This window comes from Lissotriton vulgaris, chromosome 12 (genome assembly GCF_964263255.1).
Source record: "Lissotriton vulgaris chromosome 12, aLisVul1.2, whole genome shotgun sequence".
NCBI classification, from domain to species: Eukaryota; Metazoa; Chordata; class Amphibia; order Caudata; family Salamandridae; genus Lissotriton; species Lissotriton vulgaris.
The window spans coordinates 37,146,857-37,167,128 of NC_141700.1; the positions used below are offsets into that span (position 1 = coordinate 37,146,857).

Below are 20,272 nucleotides of genomic sequence, written 5' to 3' on the forward strand. Positions count from 1 at the left end.
GGTAGGTCCATAAAGAAACAGAAGTACTCGGAAGACGTCCACGCTACCTATTCTCCCTTACATTTCCATGGAGGTATCTTTATGGGCCATTAAGCAACTCAAATCAGGGTCTTCATCTGATCCGTGCCCACCCAGCCTTCCGGCTGAAGTAGCTCTGACCATCCACCCGTTAGTCAACAGAGTCCTAAATGAGTCGTTATCGTCTGGTACAGTGCACGCCAGATTGAAAAATGCAAAATGTTACCTTTACTCAAACGGCTGTTCCCAAAGTCCAAGTCAAATACAGGCCACTCTCGCTCTTTCTAGCATTCTCAAAGATGTTAGAGAAGCATGTTTACTCACATTTCAAGTTACCTGGAGAATAACAACCTCCTACACCCTAGTCAGTTGGGTTTTAGAGACAATTGTAGAACGGAAACAGCATTCCGAGAAATAATTGACCACATTAAAGGCACGCTAGACAAGGGGGGCAAGGCCGTTCTGATATTGCTGGACTTCGCGGCGGCCTTCGATGCTGTCCCCCATGAAAGACTATTGGCTTGCCCTCAGGCTATTGGAATCGAAGGCCTATCCCTGAAGTGGCTAACCTCTTTTTTTTAAACAACAAAAGTCATGAAGTGTGGATCCCTCCATGCGCACCCCCTATTCCTGAATTGACTGTAGAAGTCCCTCAGATCTCAGCTCGTATTCCCACATTATATGACATGTATCTTACACCCCCGAACGTGTTGGCCAAGGTTTTGGGGGCACAAGTAATATCATTCGTAGATTAAACTCAGTTGATCTTTACCTGTGAAAAAGGGAATTAATTTGATGGAAAGGCCATCAAGTCCTGTCTTTCCAATGTGTTTAACTGGCTATCATCGAACCAACTAAAATGCAATCCCCATAAAACTGAGACTGTATTTTATGGTGATTCCTCTCCCGAGGTGTGGAGGACTTGGTGGCCGCAAGACACTCCTCCACCAGGTTCACCACAAAGTGCGGTAAAAAACCTGGGAATTAAAATGAACATTGCCATGTCTTTTCAACGACAAATTCAGACACAGGTGGCCTCATGTTTTGGGATCCTACGCACTCTGAATAATTGCTTTCCTTTTCTGTCAGTAGAAATCAGAAAAACGGTGGTCCAAGCCCTAATCACCTCGAGGCTTGATTATGGAAATGTTCTCTACTTCGGCCTCCCAGACTACCTTCTCAGCCGTTTACAGGTAGTCCAGAACTCAGCAGAGGATTAATTGTTAATCTCGCTCCAAGAACACATATGACCCCACATCTGATGGCACGTCACTGGCTGCCCATCAAAAAGAGGATTCTTTTCAAGACATTGTTCCTGGCACATAAAGCTCTCCACCAGAAAGGAGCTGTCTATCTGAGGAGGATGATATGTGCATATACCTCTCTCAGAGAGCTGCGATTCTTACTCTGCTTTTTAGCCAGGATTCCTAAAATCCGCCAGCCTAAACTGGGTGGAAGAAAGTTTTCTTTTCTTGGCTCAAAGGCATGGAATAAACTCCCTATGGTATTTTGTGCCATTTCAGAGCTTCCTGTCTTTAGGGGGAAAAAACCCTGGCTTTTCCAACAAAATGAATAACACAAGCACTTTTTTGGCAGATGGCAGGATCTCCTACGGTCCGCGCTGGGACACTCCTAGGAGTATGCGTGCTCTATAGAAATGCCAGTTCATTGATGCACCGCAATATTAGTTGGATCAAAATTCCCAATTTCATTGAAATTTGTAGTCGCTGCTTATTGTGTAATAATGGTCCTTTTTGATTTTCTCTTTTAGTTTAATCTCAAGATTCCTCTAATACCAGTCCATAGCTTCTGTTCCTTAGATGGTATTTTCCTTCTGCTATTTGTGGTTATTGTGCTCTGCCAAACTGTTTGTTTTAGCAAGTCCAGGATATCTTTTTGTTGCAGTTTAGTAATCTTTATTAAAACTTTAGTTTCATATTTGTTCATTCTAGTTAAATCCTTCTGGCTCATTTCCTCTTTGATTGTCCATCATGTCACAGAAAGTATTGTTCGAGGCATGTGGGCTGCTGAATTCATATCTTGTGCATAGATCGCCGCCTAGTGTTGGGTCTGGATGATAGCACTTGTTGTCTTGGAAGAGCCCTCGAAGTATCACGAGATAGGTGACTCCTCCCCTGGACTACAGTGCGCATGGGTATCCTCTCCATCCTCAGATTATTTTTTTCCGCCATTGGGTTCGGATGCAAACTCCTATACTCCAACTTTGGAATCAAAAACAAAACTTTTCCAAAGGCCAAAAGGCCTTCGATTCGACGGTATTGTTCTCGCTCGGTACCTCTCTACTCGATCCAGCCTTCCCTCTCCAAGCGGTCGCCGACGCGGGTCGTTGGGCCTTTTCGACGCCCCGTGAGCCGACCGTCGATGGAAAGAAGCCCGTTTAAAAGGTGCCCACAATGCCACTCCAAGTTCCCACATACTGATAAACACTCAGTTTGCAACAAGTGCCTTTCCCCAGACCATAAGGAGGAAAGCTGTCCGGCCTGCGCACAGTTTCGATCCAAAAAACCTATTCGGAACCGACGTGCCGCCAGGCAAGAAATGCAGCGACAGGCACCAGACCCGGACAACATCTTCGATGATGACCAAGATCTACAAGAAGCGCCAGACTCGGACCTAGAGATCGTCACCGTAGAAGACTATGCGGACTCCGATGAAGACATCCCACCGGGACAAATCGTGAGTACCCTGCCCCGACACCATCTACCCCGTTAACAACGGCTCCGGTCAAGGCATCGCCAAAGGGCCTTAGCCAAGATCATCAAAAAGTTTTGCTTGCCCCGCCATCCGGCTCGGCACCGAATCCTTCTGAAACCCCAGGGCCCAGTCACATCGTCCCAAAGAAGGTTCCAGAGTCAAAGAAGGTCGTCGACCCGAAGGGCGTCGATCTGAAACCGGCCGCACAGCCAAAGAGCGTTGAGCCGAAAAAGACTGTCGACCCCAAGAAGGCCATGCAACCAAAAATTGTCGAGCCAAAAGTGGGTGTCGAACCGAACAAGGCCACACAACCAATGGGCGCTGTACCGAAAAAGGTTGCAGACACAAACAAGCCTTCGGCACCAAAATCCGTCGACCCGGCAAAAGGCGCCGTACCTAGGTCGTTCTGGCTTCGCCGCAGGCTTATCGGCCCGAAGACACTGGCTCCGAAGACACCAGTCGATCCGAAAAAGACGATTGACTCAGGAAAGGACACTCGTCCAAAAAACCAACTCCGGTCGATCCAAACAGGAACATCGACTCGGGAGAGGACACTCCTCCGAAGAAGCCTACGGAACACAAAAATCGCGTCGACCCGAAAGTCACAGTCGACCCGAAAAAAGGCCCGAGCTGAAAAAATCGGCTGCTAAACCAAAAGTCGTCGACAAACCAAAGTCTAAGACTCCACCCAGGACTGTTGAGGAAGAACTCTTCCACCCAAATCCCTCTGACGACTTATATCAACCCAGAGACTGGTAAAGTTACCATCCTGCATAGGAAAAAGAGGCCTTTGGACTTTGAACCTCAGTCCCCTATTCCACTGAAAAAAAGGACTTTGGGACTTCTCCTTCTAGACCCTTCATTCCTTTTCAACCTATCATGCCTACTACTCCTTTTAATCCATACACTCCTTATTCTCCTTCTCATCACGGGGACGACTAAGGTAACACAGGGGGTGAGCCACAGCCCCAATATGACTTCCCACAGGACCCTGACCCACAAGAGGAACCATGGGAAGAGCCAACTGACCCTTACAACACCCACCCCATCCCTGATGTATCCTCTTATCCTACTAAGCCGTCACCTTCTGATGACACCGTAGTTTTTAATCAACTCATAGACAGGGCTGCACAGTTCCACAACGTGGATATGCATAACGACCCTGTCAAGGAAGACTTCTTGTTTGACACCTTCCCTACATCAGAAAAAAGTGTCAAAAAACTTCCCATGTTAAAGGGAGTCCTGAAACATGCACCTGACATATTTAAGGATACAGCCAGGGCACGGGTAATCGACCCCAGAATAGAAAAAAAGTATAGGGCAGCTCCTACCGATCCTACTTACATCAAAGGACAGTTACCACTTGATTCCCTGGTAGTGGCCAACACACGTAAAAGAGCCAACTCCCAAACCACTGGGGAGGCACCTCCCCCAGACAAGGAGTCAAAAATACTAGAGGCATCAGGGAACAGAGTAGCAGCACAAGCCTCCAACTCGTGGAGGATCGCTAATACACAGACCCTACTGGCTCGTTACGACAGCGCGCATTACGACCAGCCAGAGGCCCAAATGCAACACCTACCTGAGCCTTTCAAAGCACAAGCCTAAGGTCTCATACAGGAAGGGAAATTCATAACAAACACCTCCATCAAATGCGCGCCTGAAGCAGCAGACACTGCAGCTAGGTCAATCAACACTAGCGTCCTACTCCGCAGACATGCATGGCTGCGTATTTCTGGCTTTAAAAATGAGGTGCAGTCCACTATCCCTAATCAACCTGTTAATCAGGATTTTCTATTTGGCCCTGCTGTCGACACCATTTTAGATAAAATGAAAAAGGACACAGAGATGGCAAAATTAATGGGGGCATTGCAATTTCAGCAACACAGGGGCTCCTTTCGTTGCTCCTCGTACAGGGCGAATACACGAGGACATGCCTCACAAACAGCCTCATATAAAGGTAACACACAAAGTTCCTTTACCAAAAACACAACCAGAGGAGGCTACAGAGGTAACAATAGCAAGGGAAGGAGACATGAAGGCAATAACACCAGAGCCTCCACTGCCTCAAAACAGTGACTCTATTACGCTACCTCCAGACCACTTAACACCGGTCGGAGGCAGACTCCAACAGTTCCTACCTGTCTGGAACGCAATTACCACAGACAGGTGGGTGAGAGAAATTATCCAGTCTGGCTACTGCCTAGAACTGACTTCTACACCACCAAACATACCACCCAGACATCATCCAATGTCCAGAGAACACATCACCCTGTTATAACAAGAGGTGAACTGCATACTACAAAAGGGGGCCATAGAGCAAGTCCCTTTCCAACAGCAAGGGACAGGAGTATACTCCCTATATTTCCTTATTCCCAAGAAGGACGTCTCTCTCAGACCAATATTGGACCTCAGACCCCTAAATCAATACATACTGTCGGAGCACTTTCATATGACAACAAGTGCTCCCGTTGCTACAACAGGGGGATTTCCTAGCAACACTGGACCTCAAAGATGCGTATTTCCACATACCCATCCATCCAGCCCACAGAAAATACCTCAGGTTCACAATAGAAGGGCAACACTACCAATTCAAGGTTTTACCCTTCGGGGTTACCACGGCTCCAAGAGTGTTTACAAAATGCTTAGCGACAGTGGCAGCACATCTAAGGAGGCAGCACGTCCATGTGTACCCTTACCTGGACGATTGGCTAATACAAGCAAAATCGTACCAACAATGTGCAGCACACACGTCTCAGACGATCCAGCTGCTACACAGCTTAGGATTCTCAATCAACTACACAAAATCACATCTGCAACCGTCCCACATACAGCAGTACCTGGGAGCCACCATAAACACCTCAGTGGCAAAGGCGTATCCAAACTCAGCAAGGATAGCCAGTATGCAGACACTCATTCGCAAATTCCTGCCAAATCACTCTTTGCCAGCTCAAGTCTTCATGCAACTCATAGGCATGATGGCCTCCTGCATATTCATTGTCCCCCATGCCAGACTCCAGATGCGCCCATTGCAGGAATGCCTAGCACGGTAGTGGAACCAGGCTCAAGGACAACTAAAAGACCTAGTGTTGGTAGACAGTCGCGCTCACAACTCTCTGCAGTGGTGGAACCCACAAAACCTTTCCAAGGGGCGACTGTTTTAAGAGCCGGTTCCACAACTAGTACTAACAGCAGACGCATCACTAACAGGCTGGGGATCCCATCTCCTTCAATACACAGTACAGGGGCTCTGGACAAACAGAAAAGGCTGCATATCAACCAGCTACAGTTGCTAGCAATATTCCTAGCCCTAAAAGCATTTCAGACATACTTGTACAGCAAGACGGTGTTGATCCGGATGGACAACATGACCGCGATGTACTATATCCAGAAACAGGGAGGAACGCACTCTCCACAGCTGTCCCATCTGGCACAAAGCATCTGGAAGTGGGCGATTCCCCCCCAAAATTTTCTCCTAGCAGAACACCTTCCAGGGAAGGACAATTAAGTTGCCGACATGCTCAGCAGGCACAGCCAGCAATGGGAGATTCACCCCCAGGTCCTTCAGCCATTCTTCCATGAGTGGGGTCACCCAGAAGTAGACCTGTTCGCCACAAAAGAAAACTCGAAATGCCAATACTTTGCCACCAGGTTCCCACATCCATTGTCACAGGGCAATGCGATATGGATAAACTGGTCAGGCAGATTTGCGTACGCTTTCCCCCCAGGACCACTGATCCCGCTGGTGGCACGCAAACTGCTGCAACACTCCCTCACACCAATCCTAGTTGCTCCCACATGGGGGAGACAACCATGGTACACAACGTTTCATCAAAGACTGCACCTTGCGCCTCATCTTCTAACTCAGAACCATGGAGAAATCAGACACCCAGATCCCAAGCAAATGAACCTAGCGATCTGGCTCCTGAGGTCTTAGAGTTTGGATACCTTAACTTGTCCCCAGATTGCATGAATATTATTAGGGAGGCAAGAAAACCAACCACACGAGCGTGCTATGCAGCTAAATGGAAAAGATTTATTATTTACTGCACCAATAACCAAATCAACCCCTTAGATGCTTCCATACAAAACATTATATGTTACCTGCTGCACCTACAAAGATGTAACTTAGCATACTCTACAATACGGCTACACCGCGCTGCCATAGCAGCATACCTTCAAAACAGGTAACACCTTTCACTGTTTAGAATACCAGCAATCAAAGCCTTCATGGAGGGTTTAAAAAGGATGATTCCTCCTAGGCACCCCTCTTCCCCAGTCTGGAATCTCATTATAGTGCTTACCAGACTCATGGGCCCTCCTTTCGAACCCTTACATTCATGCGAATTGCAATTCCTAACGTGGAAAGTTGCATTCTCGGTGGCCATCACCTCACTCAGAAGAGTGAGTGAATTACTAGCGCTTGCGATTCAAGAACCTTTCATGCAGGTACATGCCAACAGGAGAGTTCTTAGAACAAACCCTAAATTCATGCCTAAGGTTGTATCCAATTTCCATATCAACCAATCAATAGAACTGCCAGTGTTCTTTCAAAATCCACAGTCCGTAGCGGAGAGAGCCCTGCACACACTAGACGTAAAGAGAGCTCTACTTTATTATGTGGACAGAACTAAATCCTTTAGGAAAACAAAGCAACTGTTTGTTGCCTTTGCACCACAACACAAGGGGAATCCAATTTCAAAATCAGGAATAGCCAGATGGATAGTTAAATGCATTCAGATATGCTATCAAAAGGCAAAACACACTTTAATGTCCCCCCAAGAGCACACTCCACTAGGAAAATGGGGGCATTCATGGCTTGCCTAGGAAATATTCCTCTTGAAGATATCTGTAAGGCAGCCACATAGACCACCATACGCACTTTCACAAAACACTACTGTGTAGACGTGCAAGTATAACAGCAAGCTGCTGTAGGCCAGGCTGTCCTCAAAACTCTTTTTCAAACTGCTGCAGCTGGCACAGGTAGCCACCACTAGAGGAGATACTGCTATACAGTCTATGCACAAGATATGAATTCAGCAGCCCACATGCCTCGAACGGAATATTCTACTTACCAGTATGCATCTGTTCTTGGCATGTAGGGCTGCTGACATTCATATCGCCTGCCCTCCTCCCCGGTGCCTGTAGCAGCTGCAGCATTCTCTCTGGCATGGCCATCTCTTACTTTACTATCTTCATCTCTGCCACAATAGCGAAAATCAATCTGAGGATGGAGAGGATGCCCATGGGCACTGTAGTCCAGGGGAGGAGTCACCTATCTCGTGATACTTCGAAGACTCTTCCAAGACTACAAGTACAATCATCCGGACCCAACACTAGGCGGCGATCTGTGCACACGATGTGAATGTCAGCAGCCCTACATGCCAAGAACAGATGCATACTGGTAAGTAGCATATTCCTTATGCAGCAAGATGCTTAACTACTCAAGTTTGAAATACTTGAGAAGAGGATCTTTTTGCCCAACCGTATCTTTTAAATTTATATATAATTTTTTTATTTGAGATTTTCTTCCTTTAGTAATTTGATGTCGTCATTTTTGCATCCCAGATGATTACGTTTATACTCCTTTTCCTGTGTCTGATGGATCTTAAATGATCTACTAACTTGTTCTCTTGAGACTATAAGTTGAATGAGGAGATCTCCCGTGAGAGATTTACCTTTTGATCCTGCTTTTCCTTTCTCTTTCTCTCCCTTCCACATAACCATAGAGGTAAGTGTGAGATGGCAATTGAGATTAGAGTTGGTTCTTCCATGGTAATTTGTTGTTACAGCTCCCTGTCTGCCGGCCTGGCCTATTTCAATTGTTAAGAAGATGTAAAAACGCTAACTAGAATCTTGTTTGATGTTTATATTTTGTTTTATGTGCACTCGTTGTTTTGGGATCTGCTTTAAGTTAATCACTTTTTGAAGGCTAATGTCCATAAAATAGATCATTACAAGAAATCTTTGAATCTGATGTCACAGCTGTAGAGTTTTTATTTCTGTGTTCCTTCATACTATATTTTTGTTCTAAAAGAATGGGTTTTCAACTGTTGAAGCAAAGAAATGTGAAACTGAGGGTCTGTATTGACTTAGCTCATATTATATCAATACAAATTAACAAAATAAGGCTAAATTTTAAAAATTCGGAAAAGCCATTTAAGCCAATCAAGATTTGTTATTTTTTGTGTTATATCTGCAAACAGGTGCCTTCCAGTTCGCCTCCGAGCACTTTTCCTGTTGGGGCGCCTGTGAAGCCCATTTGCCCGGAAAACTCCCATAACCACGTCAATGACTCTATGACAGCAATTCGGTCGGAGCAGACCATCAAAGAAGAGAAAGCACCAACCCCACCAGAGGCAGATTCGGTGGAGTTTAATAACGCAATTAGCTATGTTAACAAAATTAAAACCAGATTTCTGGATCGGCCAGAAATCTACCGCTCATTCCTGGAAATCCTCCACACCTATCAGGTAATCAAGAATCGAGTAATTGTTAAATACAGGCGTGACTCGCATAGTAATGTAGAGTTGTTTGTTTTCGCCAGTAATTAATGTTTAAAGTGCTTTTGATGTTTTTTGTTCAACTTTAAACATTTACACTGTTAACATGAACATTTACACTGTTAACATGAATACAAAATAAAGAGAGTTACACTATGTCTCAAAGTATAGGGCAAAATTCAGCAGTAATGCTCAGATGCAGGAATAACGTATCCGCAGATTATTGTTGCTGGATAGCAACTGGATTTTCTTGTAATTTAAGCAAATAAAGTGGTAAACTGGAATGTGTTTTCCTCTGCAACTTTTCTTTTCTGTTTTTCTTTTTTTTGTTTTTCTTAAAGAAATAATAACACCAGCAAAAGGGTGGAGGCAACAGAAAAGGAGACATATCCTCTATTACTTCATATGTTAATATGATTTTATAGCAAAACCTGCACAAACTAAAACTTGATGCAGGTTTGTCCTAAATCCCCACCTTCAAGGCTCTTTGAAAGAAGGCCCTAAAGCTTACTAATTTCCTAGTACACATCGTTATGCTCGAAGGTCTGTTGCAGTGCATTAATGTATTTAAAAATGAAATTCTTGACTTTATTTGAAATGTTGAGACTTTCATCTTCCGGTTTATCAGCTGGCAAACAGATGCCGATGATTATTAACAAAGTCCTGTGACATGACCATCAAGTCAACACCTTTGTTTGCTCAGAATTTTCTGTAGTTTATGTAATAACAATTGGGTTTTAGGGTAAATCGTGATTGAGGGCTGGAAGAATCCCGGGAGACCTTGTATGTTGATACCTGTGTTCAAGTGCTGCCTCTCTGAAATAAAATTTCAGTTATAAACATTTGAAAACCATAATTGCAAAACTATTAGTGAAATATTTTTTTTGTCTTATTTTTTAATCTGAAAACACCCCATGTACCCTTCTCTTTTCCCAATAATAGCCCTATCCTGCTTCCCCGGTCTCCCTTCTGGATGATTCTGTGTGTCTCATGCACCCCCACTCAGTTTTTCATCCTTTCCTTCTGGAGAGCACAAAGTTTTCTTTCCAGGTACATGAATATAGTTCCTCTCGCTTGTTATCCAGAGGTTTTGCGATTCAGACCTCTTTTGGTTGACTACCTTCTCAATCCCAGCTCCTCGCCCCTGTCTTCAAAGGCCATTCAATCTTGATCCTCTTTACCTGCTGTGATCTCATGGCTGAAGTGTTAGCATGTTGCAGAAGCTGTCTCACCATTAAATGCTGAGCAGAGAACCCGAGAGGATCAACTACAGTTCATGTCAAACAGCATAAAATGTGAGATGCTTATGAACTGAGCCATTGTTTGTGCTGATTGAAGATACAGTTTTCCATTGTTAACGCTACCGTATCTGTTGCAGGTAGAATACCTACTTTATGTTGTCTGTGCCTTATTTGGTGTCAAAGCTTTTTTTCTTTGCTTTAATTGTTCTCTTCTACTAAATTCAAGAGGTGTTTTTTATTTGTATAGACATTGTTCCTTATATTTACATTTTTACTGTTTTTTAACGTGTTCTGCACATTGCTAGAAAGATCAGCTGAATCCCAAAAGTCGACCCTTTCGGGGTATGTCTGAAGAAGAAGTATTTACTGATGTGGCCAATCTCTTCAGAGGGCAGGAGGACCTCTTATCTGAATTTGGGCAATTCCTTCCAGAAGCAAAAAGATCTTTGGTAAGGGTGGAGCTGTACTTGGTGTTTGACTACAATATCCATATTTCTAAATGAAGGTAAAGGTTTTTTACCTGCTGTATGTTGGTCAGTCTCATCACGTACAATTTCAAACAATGTTTCTCTTTAGTTCACAGGTAACGGTCAGTGTGAAATGAGCAGTGCTCAGAAACATGCATTTGAAAAAAATTTGGAGCAAAGCAAAAAGCGTTCAAGGTCTTTGTTACTCCGTCCAGTCACCTGTCCAGCTAAGGTACTCTTCTGAAAATACCTTAAATTATAGCACTTATTGTCCATTCTGGAAGCTGTATTTTATGTTGTCTTCAAGGTCCACGTCACAAGTTCTGACTTCAAGTCCTTAATTCACAGTTGACATTCTGAATATTAGAACTGGCCACATTGGCATCCTATTAAATACACGGTAAAAATGTATAGCAATATATCCCATAGTTGCATATATTTTTTACTTAGTGAATGAAAAATAAAGGTATCTCCTGGAGCAGTTAGGCTTATCTTTTCTTATGATATTTCCTTTACAAGCAGTCTCCTTAAACAGTTATTTTAATACCTCACGATTCAGATTGCTTTAACATCCCAAATGCCTTCTTTTTCTACGTGCAGTCCTCATCGCTTTGTTCAACACCTTAAAAGATGCAGTTGTATGCCAAATCCAGGGATTCCTTTGCTGTCTAACCCAATCTTCTTAGTCATTTCATTATAGATGTTTGGATAACGTGATTTACGGCAGTCTATAGGGTAACTGCTGCATTGTTGCAGACTTTCTATCAACCTTCTATCCAGTGTTTTAATTTTCGTTCCGACTGTGATCAGTCCAAAATACCACGTTTTATGAAGCATGCATATCTTATTTCCTTGAAAACTACATAAAATACTAATATGCTTACTCGTGAAGATTCTGTCCATAAAAAGAAAGTTCCTCAATATTTGGACAGAGTTTCATTCATTAATACAAGAGTCCTATGCATTAGGAAATATTTGAGAATAGTTTAGACCACCCCTATGGAAGTTCACCCCTATGGAAGATAAGAAACTCTGTGCCCGTTCTAGGTGCCCTGAAATGAAGACTGAAAGAATCCTCTTAAAAGGATTTGCTTTTATGTAGCGCTTCCTAACCCCGAAAAGCATCTATGCCTCGTCAGGGGTAGTAGGCACTATTTAAATACAATTAATTGTATAAATACAATTACTCTACTGCGAGTAGCATGCTACTCCGGAATCCGAGATAAGCAGTAAATCAAGCGATTATTGTGATTCTGTGGTCTTGTTGCTGGCTGAGATTAGTTAATGTTCAGTTTCAGGGATAGGGTTTTAGAGAGGAGGGTGTGATCTGTGAAATGAAGATGGCGCTGTCACTGCTTGAACCTTGTTTTGAGTGAGGTGTTAAAGGCTGTGAACACATAGCTTAGTTAGTGTTGTCCACAGTGTTTGCATAGTCTTTCTGAACATGGGTCACTGAATGAAGCCTTGAATTTGGGTCACTTGCAGTTTTGGAGCGTCTTGTGTTTACATTGGTACTCTAGAAAGTACTTTTGCAAGGGTACCATTTTCAGATGTTCTACAGATAACAATAAATATAACAAACTCCATGTGGTTGCAGACTGACGCTGTTCTCTATACGCCTTGACCTACTGTAATGTTTCAAAAACCTGATGTTAAAAGCTGAAAAGTAATAAAAGGTGCAAATATTGGAAATATGTGCTGGTTAAACCTGAATGAGATTTCCAATTCACACAGAATATTTGGCCAAACATTCCATTTGATAGCCTTGCATATGTGTGACTAATGTACTTCAAAATTTGTTACACAACACTTAATTTGAATGGTTTTTTACTTCGGGCTGCTTCTTACATGAAAGCACTTCAATGTTGCCATGTAGGATTCTTCTTGTCTAGTGAAACGGAAAGTATGCTCTTAGTGGATGCTGTGATTGTAATAATTTTATATGCAAGTTGATCGTTGTTTTTATTTTATTGATGTTGGAATTGAGCTCAGGACGATTACTTGATAAAGTTCTGTATGCATTATTTGGAGTGTTTTTGCATAGACCGGTGATCTTAACATTTACTTAGCAGTGCACAATTATCATGTAGTCAAATGACTTTAAACGTGTTTGTGCAAGCCTGACTAATTATCCTGAAAATTGTTTCTCCCTGTTCTACAGAAGAAGATGAAATTGCGTGGCAGTAAGGACCCCTCTGTGTCTGGAGTGGGAAAGTATGGGACGCTACAAGAGTTTGCTTTCTTCGACAAGGTCAGAGCGCTAACTTGCTAGTGCTTAGGAAGAAATTCCCTTTTTCCAGTTATGTCCCTTATTGCTGTAAATCAGCAATGCCTGGATGGCATGTGTGTGTTTTGAGATTGCATGGCTATAAGGTGGGGCAGCGGGGATATGTAAGAAAGTGAGTTTCTGTTGTAGTACCCCCCCACTTTTTGCCTGATACCTGATGCACTTTTTCCTTGGTGTGCCCCGGGTCCCTGCCAATCAGGTACCCAGGGTCTGTGTAAAGCCTAAACCCAATTGGCATCTCTGGTCACATGCCAGCCCCTAGTAAATGATACCCTAGGTACCCAGGGCATTGTGACCAGAGAAGACCCCTAAGGGCTGCAGCACTTATTGTGCCACCCTTAGGGGCCCTGTACCCTGACACACACACCCTGCCTTTGCAGGCTGAGTGTCCTGGTGCCGAACTAAACAAAGAGTCGACATGGCACACATTCCTGTGTAAGCAATTGTGGGGTAGCAGAATGCACACCTAGGTAATTCATGTACTCAAATGTTCTTGTTTTTCTCCTTTATTTGCGTGCTGAATGGATCCGTGCCTCACCTCCATTCACGTTCTGTAAGATTCATCAAACATGTGTTGCGCAAAGACGCTCCATTTCCATTCGCACAGCCAACATCATGATTTCCAAATCTCTTTGTTTGCTTAATTTCTGTTTATTCCATGTAATCATTGATTTAAACATTTTTCCTCTGTTAGATTCACGATTGAAACCTAGACATCCCTGATTTTTTCAAATGATACAATTATGCCCATCCGGGTTTTTTACTGCACCACGCGGGGACATATACAATCCATGATCAGCAGCTTAGAATAAAATAGTATCCCAATGCATTTCGGGACTCTTTTGGGCCCTTCCTCAGGGGAAGCTGTCAAATGAAAATGATAAACCTCTGTTAATTCATGTTAAGACCCCACTTTTTTACCAAAGACCTCCCATAACCAAACCGTACTCTGCTGTACATATCAAGATAATCAAACTGCTGCAAACCCATAACAATACTACCCCCATTGCACCCATATGTCCCCGATTTCAATAACGTTACCAAACAGAGTTCTGGGTGGGTGGGCAGAGCTCTGTCTGGTAACGTTATTGAAATTGGCAAAAAGAAAACCGAGGATGGATGTAGCGGAGGGCATAGCGTTACACAGAGTTGACAAAGAGTTGTTTTTGAATAAACAGACAGTTGGGGACATTAGGGTGCAATGGGGCTAGTATTGTTATGGGTTTGCAGCAGTTTGATTATCTTGATATGTGCAGCAGAGTACGGTTTGGTTATGGAAGGTCTTTGGTAAAAAAGTGGGGTCTTAACATGAATTAACAGAGGTTTATCATTTTCATTTGACAGCTTCCCCTGAGGAAGGGCCCAAAAGAGGCCCGAAATGCATTGGGATACTATTTTATTCTAAGCTGCTGATCATGGATTGTACATATCCCCGCGTGGTGCAGTAAAAAACCCGGATGGGCATAATTGTATCATTTGAAAAAATCAGGGATGTCTAAGTTTCAATCGTGAATCTAACAGAGGAAAAAATGTTTAAATCAATGATTACATGGAATAAACAGAAATTAAGCAAACAAAGAGATTTGGAAATCATGATGTTGGCTGTGCGAATGGAAATGGAGCGTCTTTGCGCAGCACATGTTTGACACATTCCTGTGTGCCAGGCCCACAAACCCCCTGCCCAGGCATACATCAGCCACCCCTCTAGCTGGGTGCCCTATGCCAGTGGTGTGGGCACAGGTGAATGAGCCCTGTGCCCCTACAGTACCCAGGGCCAATCCTGGGCACTGTAAGTGCAGTGATGCCATTAAGAGTATATGGTGCTGGGAGGTTGTCATTACGAACTCCACAGCACCATAATGGCTACACTGAAGGCTGACCAGTTTGATATCAAACTTCTCAGCACATTAAACCAACACTGATGCCAGTGTGGGATGTAATGTAAAATGCACTACAGAGGGCATCTTAGAGATGCCCCCTGAAACCTAACCTACGAATTACGTCTTGTCTGGGAGGCTGCCACACTCAGACATGTTGCTGGACCCCTGGGTGGAGAGCTACCGCTCTCCTGGCCTGCAACAATGCACATCCTGGGACGAGGTGCTAAGCCGCCTCCCCCAGGATGGGCAGGGGAAGCTTCAAAGGCATTCCGCCTTTGTGAGCTTCTCCAGACCACTTGCTGTACTCAGCAACTGGCCCCCACCAGTTCTAACCCCCACTCTGGCGGGAAGACTGGCGGGAAACCCTATGTCAGGCAGGGGGTGTGCCAGCCTGTGCCAACTCCATCCCTCAGGTGGGAGAGGCGAGGTGATGCACGACCCCGGGCTTCGGCCATCTTGAAGATGGGGAGCCCTGCCCAATCACAGCTAGGCTCCTGCCCCCCCCCCCCCCCCCCCCCCCCCCCCACACAGGAGAGTAGCAGGCTAGGGAGTGTACCCACCCCAGGACAGGGACCCATTGGTCCCTGCCCTTGCCCTACCTGTAACACCCCTAAATTTAGTATTTAGGAGCACCCTGAACCTATTTCCACAGATCCAGATTCCGAAAGAAGAACAAGGAACAAGAAGAGCTGCTGTGCAGCTGCTAAAAAGAGGAAGACACCAACTGATTTTCCCCCCAGCCCTACTGGCCTGTCAACCCTCGAACCTGCTCCTGCTAAACCCTGGTGTCTCCAGGGGTCAGCAACATCAAAAACTCCAGAGGACCGGACTGCCTTGTGACTCTGACTATCTGGGTCTCCCACGAGAAGTGGTACTGCTCAAAGCAAGTAACAAGCCCTGGCATCAGCCCGGAACCACGAACCCTGCACCCTCTGCACCCACCAAGCCCGGCCTGTGCTGGAGTGAATTAAGACCCTGAGGACGTCCCCCCGGCGATTTTTGACTTGCAATCCAGTGCCCAAGGACCCTCTCCGACGATGCCTGCAGCCTCAGGACAAAGGACCCCTCCAACCGCGACCAGCAGGGGGTAAGATTTCCCGACCTCAAAAGACACCCCGGCGCCCCACAGCCCCCTGTGCACCAACTCCTGGGTGCCTACCTATCCTCAAAGATCCCAACTTACCCCTCGAAGTGTTGGTCGCTCCAGAAGATCCTCTGTCCCCGAGCCTGCAGCCTTTGTTCCTTTTTCAAGATCTTCATTGAATAACATTGAGAGCCCGACGGCTCAAAAGCACCCTGCACCTAGCCGACCGAGTGCCCCTGGCAGTGCAACCTGTACCCTATTTTACTTCCCCATTTGCCCTGGGCAAGTGACCAGGAGCCCAGCTCCCACAGCCGCGTGGCCTGCTAACCAGCAGCCAAAAACTGAAGGCTCCCCCTGCCTCTCATTGGATAACATTGGGCCTAACTACCTCTGCACCCGGCTGCCCCTCTGCTGCTGAAGGTGTACCAACTTTACCTACCTGACCCTGGGGGACCCCTGAGTCTATGCCCAGAACCTTAACTTCACCAGTCTAGTACTAACCTGAAAACAGATGACTCACTTTCCTGTCATAGGATAACATTGACTGGTTTGACTCGAAATTTCTTCTAAGTGTGAAGTTTTGAAACTTTAAAATACTCATCTAAAATCAGCCAAATAACGAATTACAAATTACTCACATGTGATCAGGAGAGAAGCCAGTGCTGTATCTGTAAGCCCAGTACTGAACCGCAAAAGTAATCACAACCGTGGTTACTAGTAATCTAAAGTTCGTCCATAGGAAACCATTGACTGTTTTTCCTGTAAAATTTTGTGTCTACTTTTGAAAATTCCAAATATTCCATAAAAATCGCACCAACTACTAAAACGTAATTACTTACTTGTCTTAGGTAGAGACCCCAGTGCTGGACCTAGGAGCCCAGTACTGGATTACAAAAGTAACGAGACCCTACTTTAACTGTGACTTGAATTTCCTGCCATAGGATAACATTGCTAGTTTTTCACTTTTTGAACTTTTAATATACCTTTTTATTCTTTAAAAATCATTGCAATAACCAAATCGTCTTTCAGCTTAGACCCCGGGACTAAATCTAGGATCCAGTCCTGGAGTTACAAAAGTAATCTATAAAGTAATCACCTGCATTTATGTACAATAACCAATTGAGCACAATGTTAAATTGTGTTTAGAATTGTGTTGCCTACTGCAACCATTGTACCTATTGTGTTTACAAAGTTGATTGCCTCTTTGCAAAGTAATGACCTGAGAGTACTCATATTGAGAAAAGTATATTTTGATACCTATTGGTTCTAAAATAAAATAACTATATCTTTTGATATAAAAACAATTGGCCTAGAGTTCAGTTCTTGAGTGTGTGAAACCTTTTACTGACTGAGTGTGTACAACAAATGCGTTACACTGTCCTCTGGTACTGCCTTATTGCTCGACCAAGCTACCACTTTAGAGAGTAAGGTCAGACCTGACTTTAACCTCTGTTATACCTCTGGGGATTGTGGACTCTATACACACTGTACCTTACTTTGGTCCAGTATGTATAGAGCCACTTTCTCACAGGATAGCATTGCAATTAGCCTGTTTTAGTGGTGGGAGGTAGCCTGCAGGCATATAATTGATTTAGATGGAGGTCTGCCATATGTTAAGGACAACAGCGAAAGTCCTATCAAGACACCCTTCTTCCGGGGTAAACTTTAGAGGTCTACTCCAAAAGACCTTATGTCAGTCACACACTGTGTCTCCTTAGCAGTTTTTGGTTTCATACATAATCCAACAATATCAGTGAAAGTTTGTTGCAGTGAGTGGATAAGATATTTTTACTTTATTCACTTTCCAGGAACTGTTTTACTATCCGTATCCAGTAATGTCCAGCATATCAACTGTGATTCTAAAGAAGGGAACTCCCTCTAATTGTACAATTTAGGTCTGGGAGAAAAGGGGGACAACAAACACCAAACAAACCATCAGAAAACCTCCCACTTGACCTATATTTCTTTCCTTAGAGGGCAAAAAAGCTCCAATTGGTTATTAACCTACAATCTTATCAAGAACTGGTCTTGTGTGTACCCAACCTGTAACACTGTCACGGAGACTTAAAACATCTTTGTCCCCTGTAGGACCAGGAGGTGTATGTATTCTTGGGTGGGTTGATAGTGTGGATGGAATGTGAGAGTATGAGTGTGGATGCGAGAGGTCAGTACGATTTTGTGGAGAATTTATAGGGGTTGGATATAGATGACATTGTGTGCAATTATGCCTATGAATTGTACAACACAATAGTAAAAAAAAAAAAGAAAAATGGATAATATGAATATAATGTAATTTTTTATACTAATAATGGAATTAATTGTTAAAAATGAGAAACAAATTAAAATATTTTTGGTTAATTAGCAAGTGTTGCATGTATCATGTCTCACATTGTAGGTTAATAACCCATTAGAGCTTTGATGACAGCATATCAACTGTGTACACCATGCACGTTTTTTCAGACTCACTAACACATCGGGACACATGATGGGCTTTGTTAAATAGTTGAATGTATTTTATAGTTAAGAATTGTAAGGCAGCACTTGAATTAGCAGATGGGAGGTAGCTAGTGTACGTAGGGCAAAGTGTGAAATGATCACAGTGAGAGTTCATGCCTTATGTGTGCATGTTCGTCTTTCAAGGTACGCAGAGTACTGAAGAGCCAAGAGGTGTATGAGAACTTTCTGCGCTGCATCGCCCTCTTCAATCAAGAGCTGGTGTCTGGATCAGAGCTCCTGCAACTGGTGACGCCATTCTTGGGGTATGGATTTTAAGGAGTCTAATCCTGTAGTTGGTCACCTACACACCATTTGGACTTCCTGCAGCCAGTATTTAGGCATTTCACCAAAAATAAAGGTTGCAAATTCACAATATGATGTGCTGACTTTAAAAAAAAAATTGTTTATAACTTTATTTCTTTGATTTTCACGCAGGCATAATTACACTTAATAGAACCCACAATCGCCCTTTTGCGTCCCATCAGACCCCTTTCCTTCCTTAAATCTTGATCTACAGTCTCAGCATAGCAAAAGCGGATAACGAATGCATGTTCGAAAGAAGTGTCCAACAGTGGTGCATGAGGCTGTATTCTCTTTTGATAGGCAGTGTGCAGGTCTTCATATAACAAGAACCACCAGCTGCTCCCTCCCACCACCCACACCCCAACTCCCCCTCCCCGGAACTAGTGTGCCAGATGTGCTCACTTTTGATTGAATTTAGATTTAGTGATTAAAGCCAAGGTATGCTTTACTAAAAATGGTATGTGTAGTGATCGTCTGAGTTTCACTTCTGTCAAATCAGCTGTAAACAGCAAGTTATTTACCTTTGATAACCCTCTTTCTGGTGAATGTTCCAACTGCAGATTCCTCATCTTAAAAATAATCCCAGATGCAGTCTGAGCAGGGGACTCGGAACAAAAAGTCCCGTAGAGCCGAGTGGGTTAGATGGCCATCTCTGTGGACTTGACTGTTGGGGAAGTAGTGCTTTGCGGATGTATGCACGACACCCATGACGCAGCTTTGCAGATGTTTTGGACTGGAATGCTTCTCGCCAATACTGTTGAGGCAGCGTTTTCTCAGGTCGAGTGAGCCCACAGGTCTTCTGGGGTTCCTTCTTGGCAAGACCATGGCTTGCCTAATGCACAAGATGAACTGCTTGGACATGGTCTGTTTCTGTAACCCCTTCCCTTTGTTGGTCCTGGCAAAGCTCAGGAAGAGCTGGTCGCCTGCACAGTATTCTTAGTGCTTTGAATATTAAAACTGAGGGCTCTCCTCCGTTCCAGCCACTGGTCCCTCGCCTCTTCTTTCATTGTATGTGATGTAGAGAAAAAGGAAGAGATGGTGGTGGCCAGACACCTGTAATAGAGCAATGCAACATTTGGCAGAAAGAAATCCAACGTTCTGTGCACCAGTTTAGCAGGAAAAGAGGGGATACATGGAGGTTGCACTCATGTCACTTGCAGCATCCTTGGCCCAGCGCACAGATGTAATGGCAATAAGAAAAATGGTCTTGAAACAGTAGTAAAGAACAGTGCATGTGTTTGAATGCCTGGTATTGTCCGTGCGAATGAGGGATGATTT

At 44.1% G+C, this 20,272-nt stretch overlaps 1 protein-coding gene across 1 annotated transcript in view; it reads left to right on the plus strand.

Moving 5' to 3' along the window:
- The window catches only part of SIN3B (SIN3 transcription regulator family member B), a 146,083-nt gene that overhangs the window by 26,751 nt on the left and 99,060 nt on the right, over positions 1–20,272 (plus strand). The window contains exons 5-9 of the mRNA XM_086946936.1: positions 8,940–9,206; positions 10,783–10,926; positions 11,054–11,176; positions 13,106–13,195; positions 18,836–18,954. Coding sequence (XP_086803062.1) covers positions 8,940–9,206; positions 10,783–10,926; positions 11,054–11,176; positions 13,106–13,195; positions 18,836–18,954 — 743 coding nt within the window. The remainder of the gene's footprint in view (positions 1–8,939; positions 9,207–10,782; positions 10,927–11,053; positions 11,177–13,105; positions 13,196–18,835; positions 18,955–20,272) is intronic.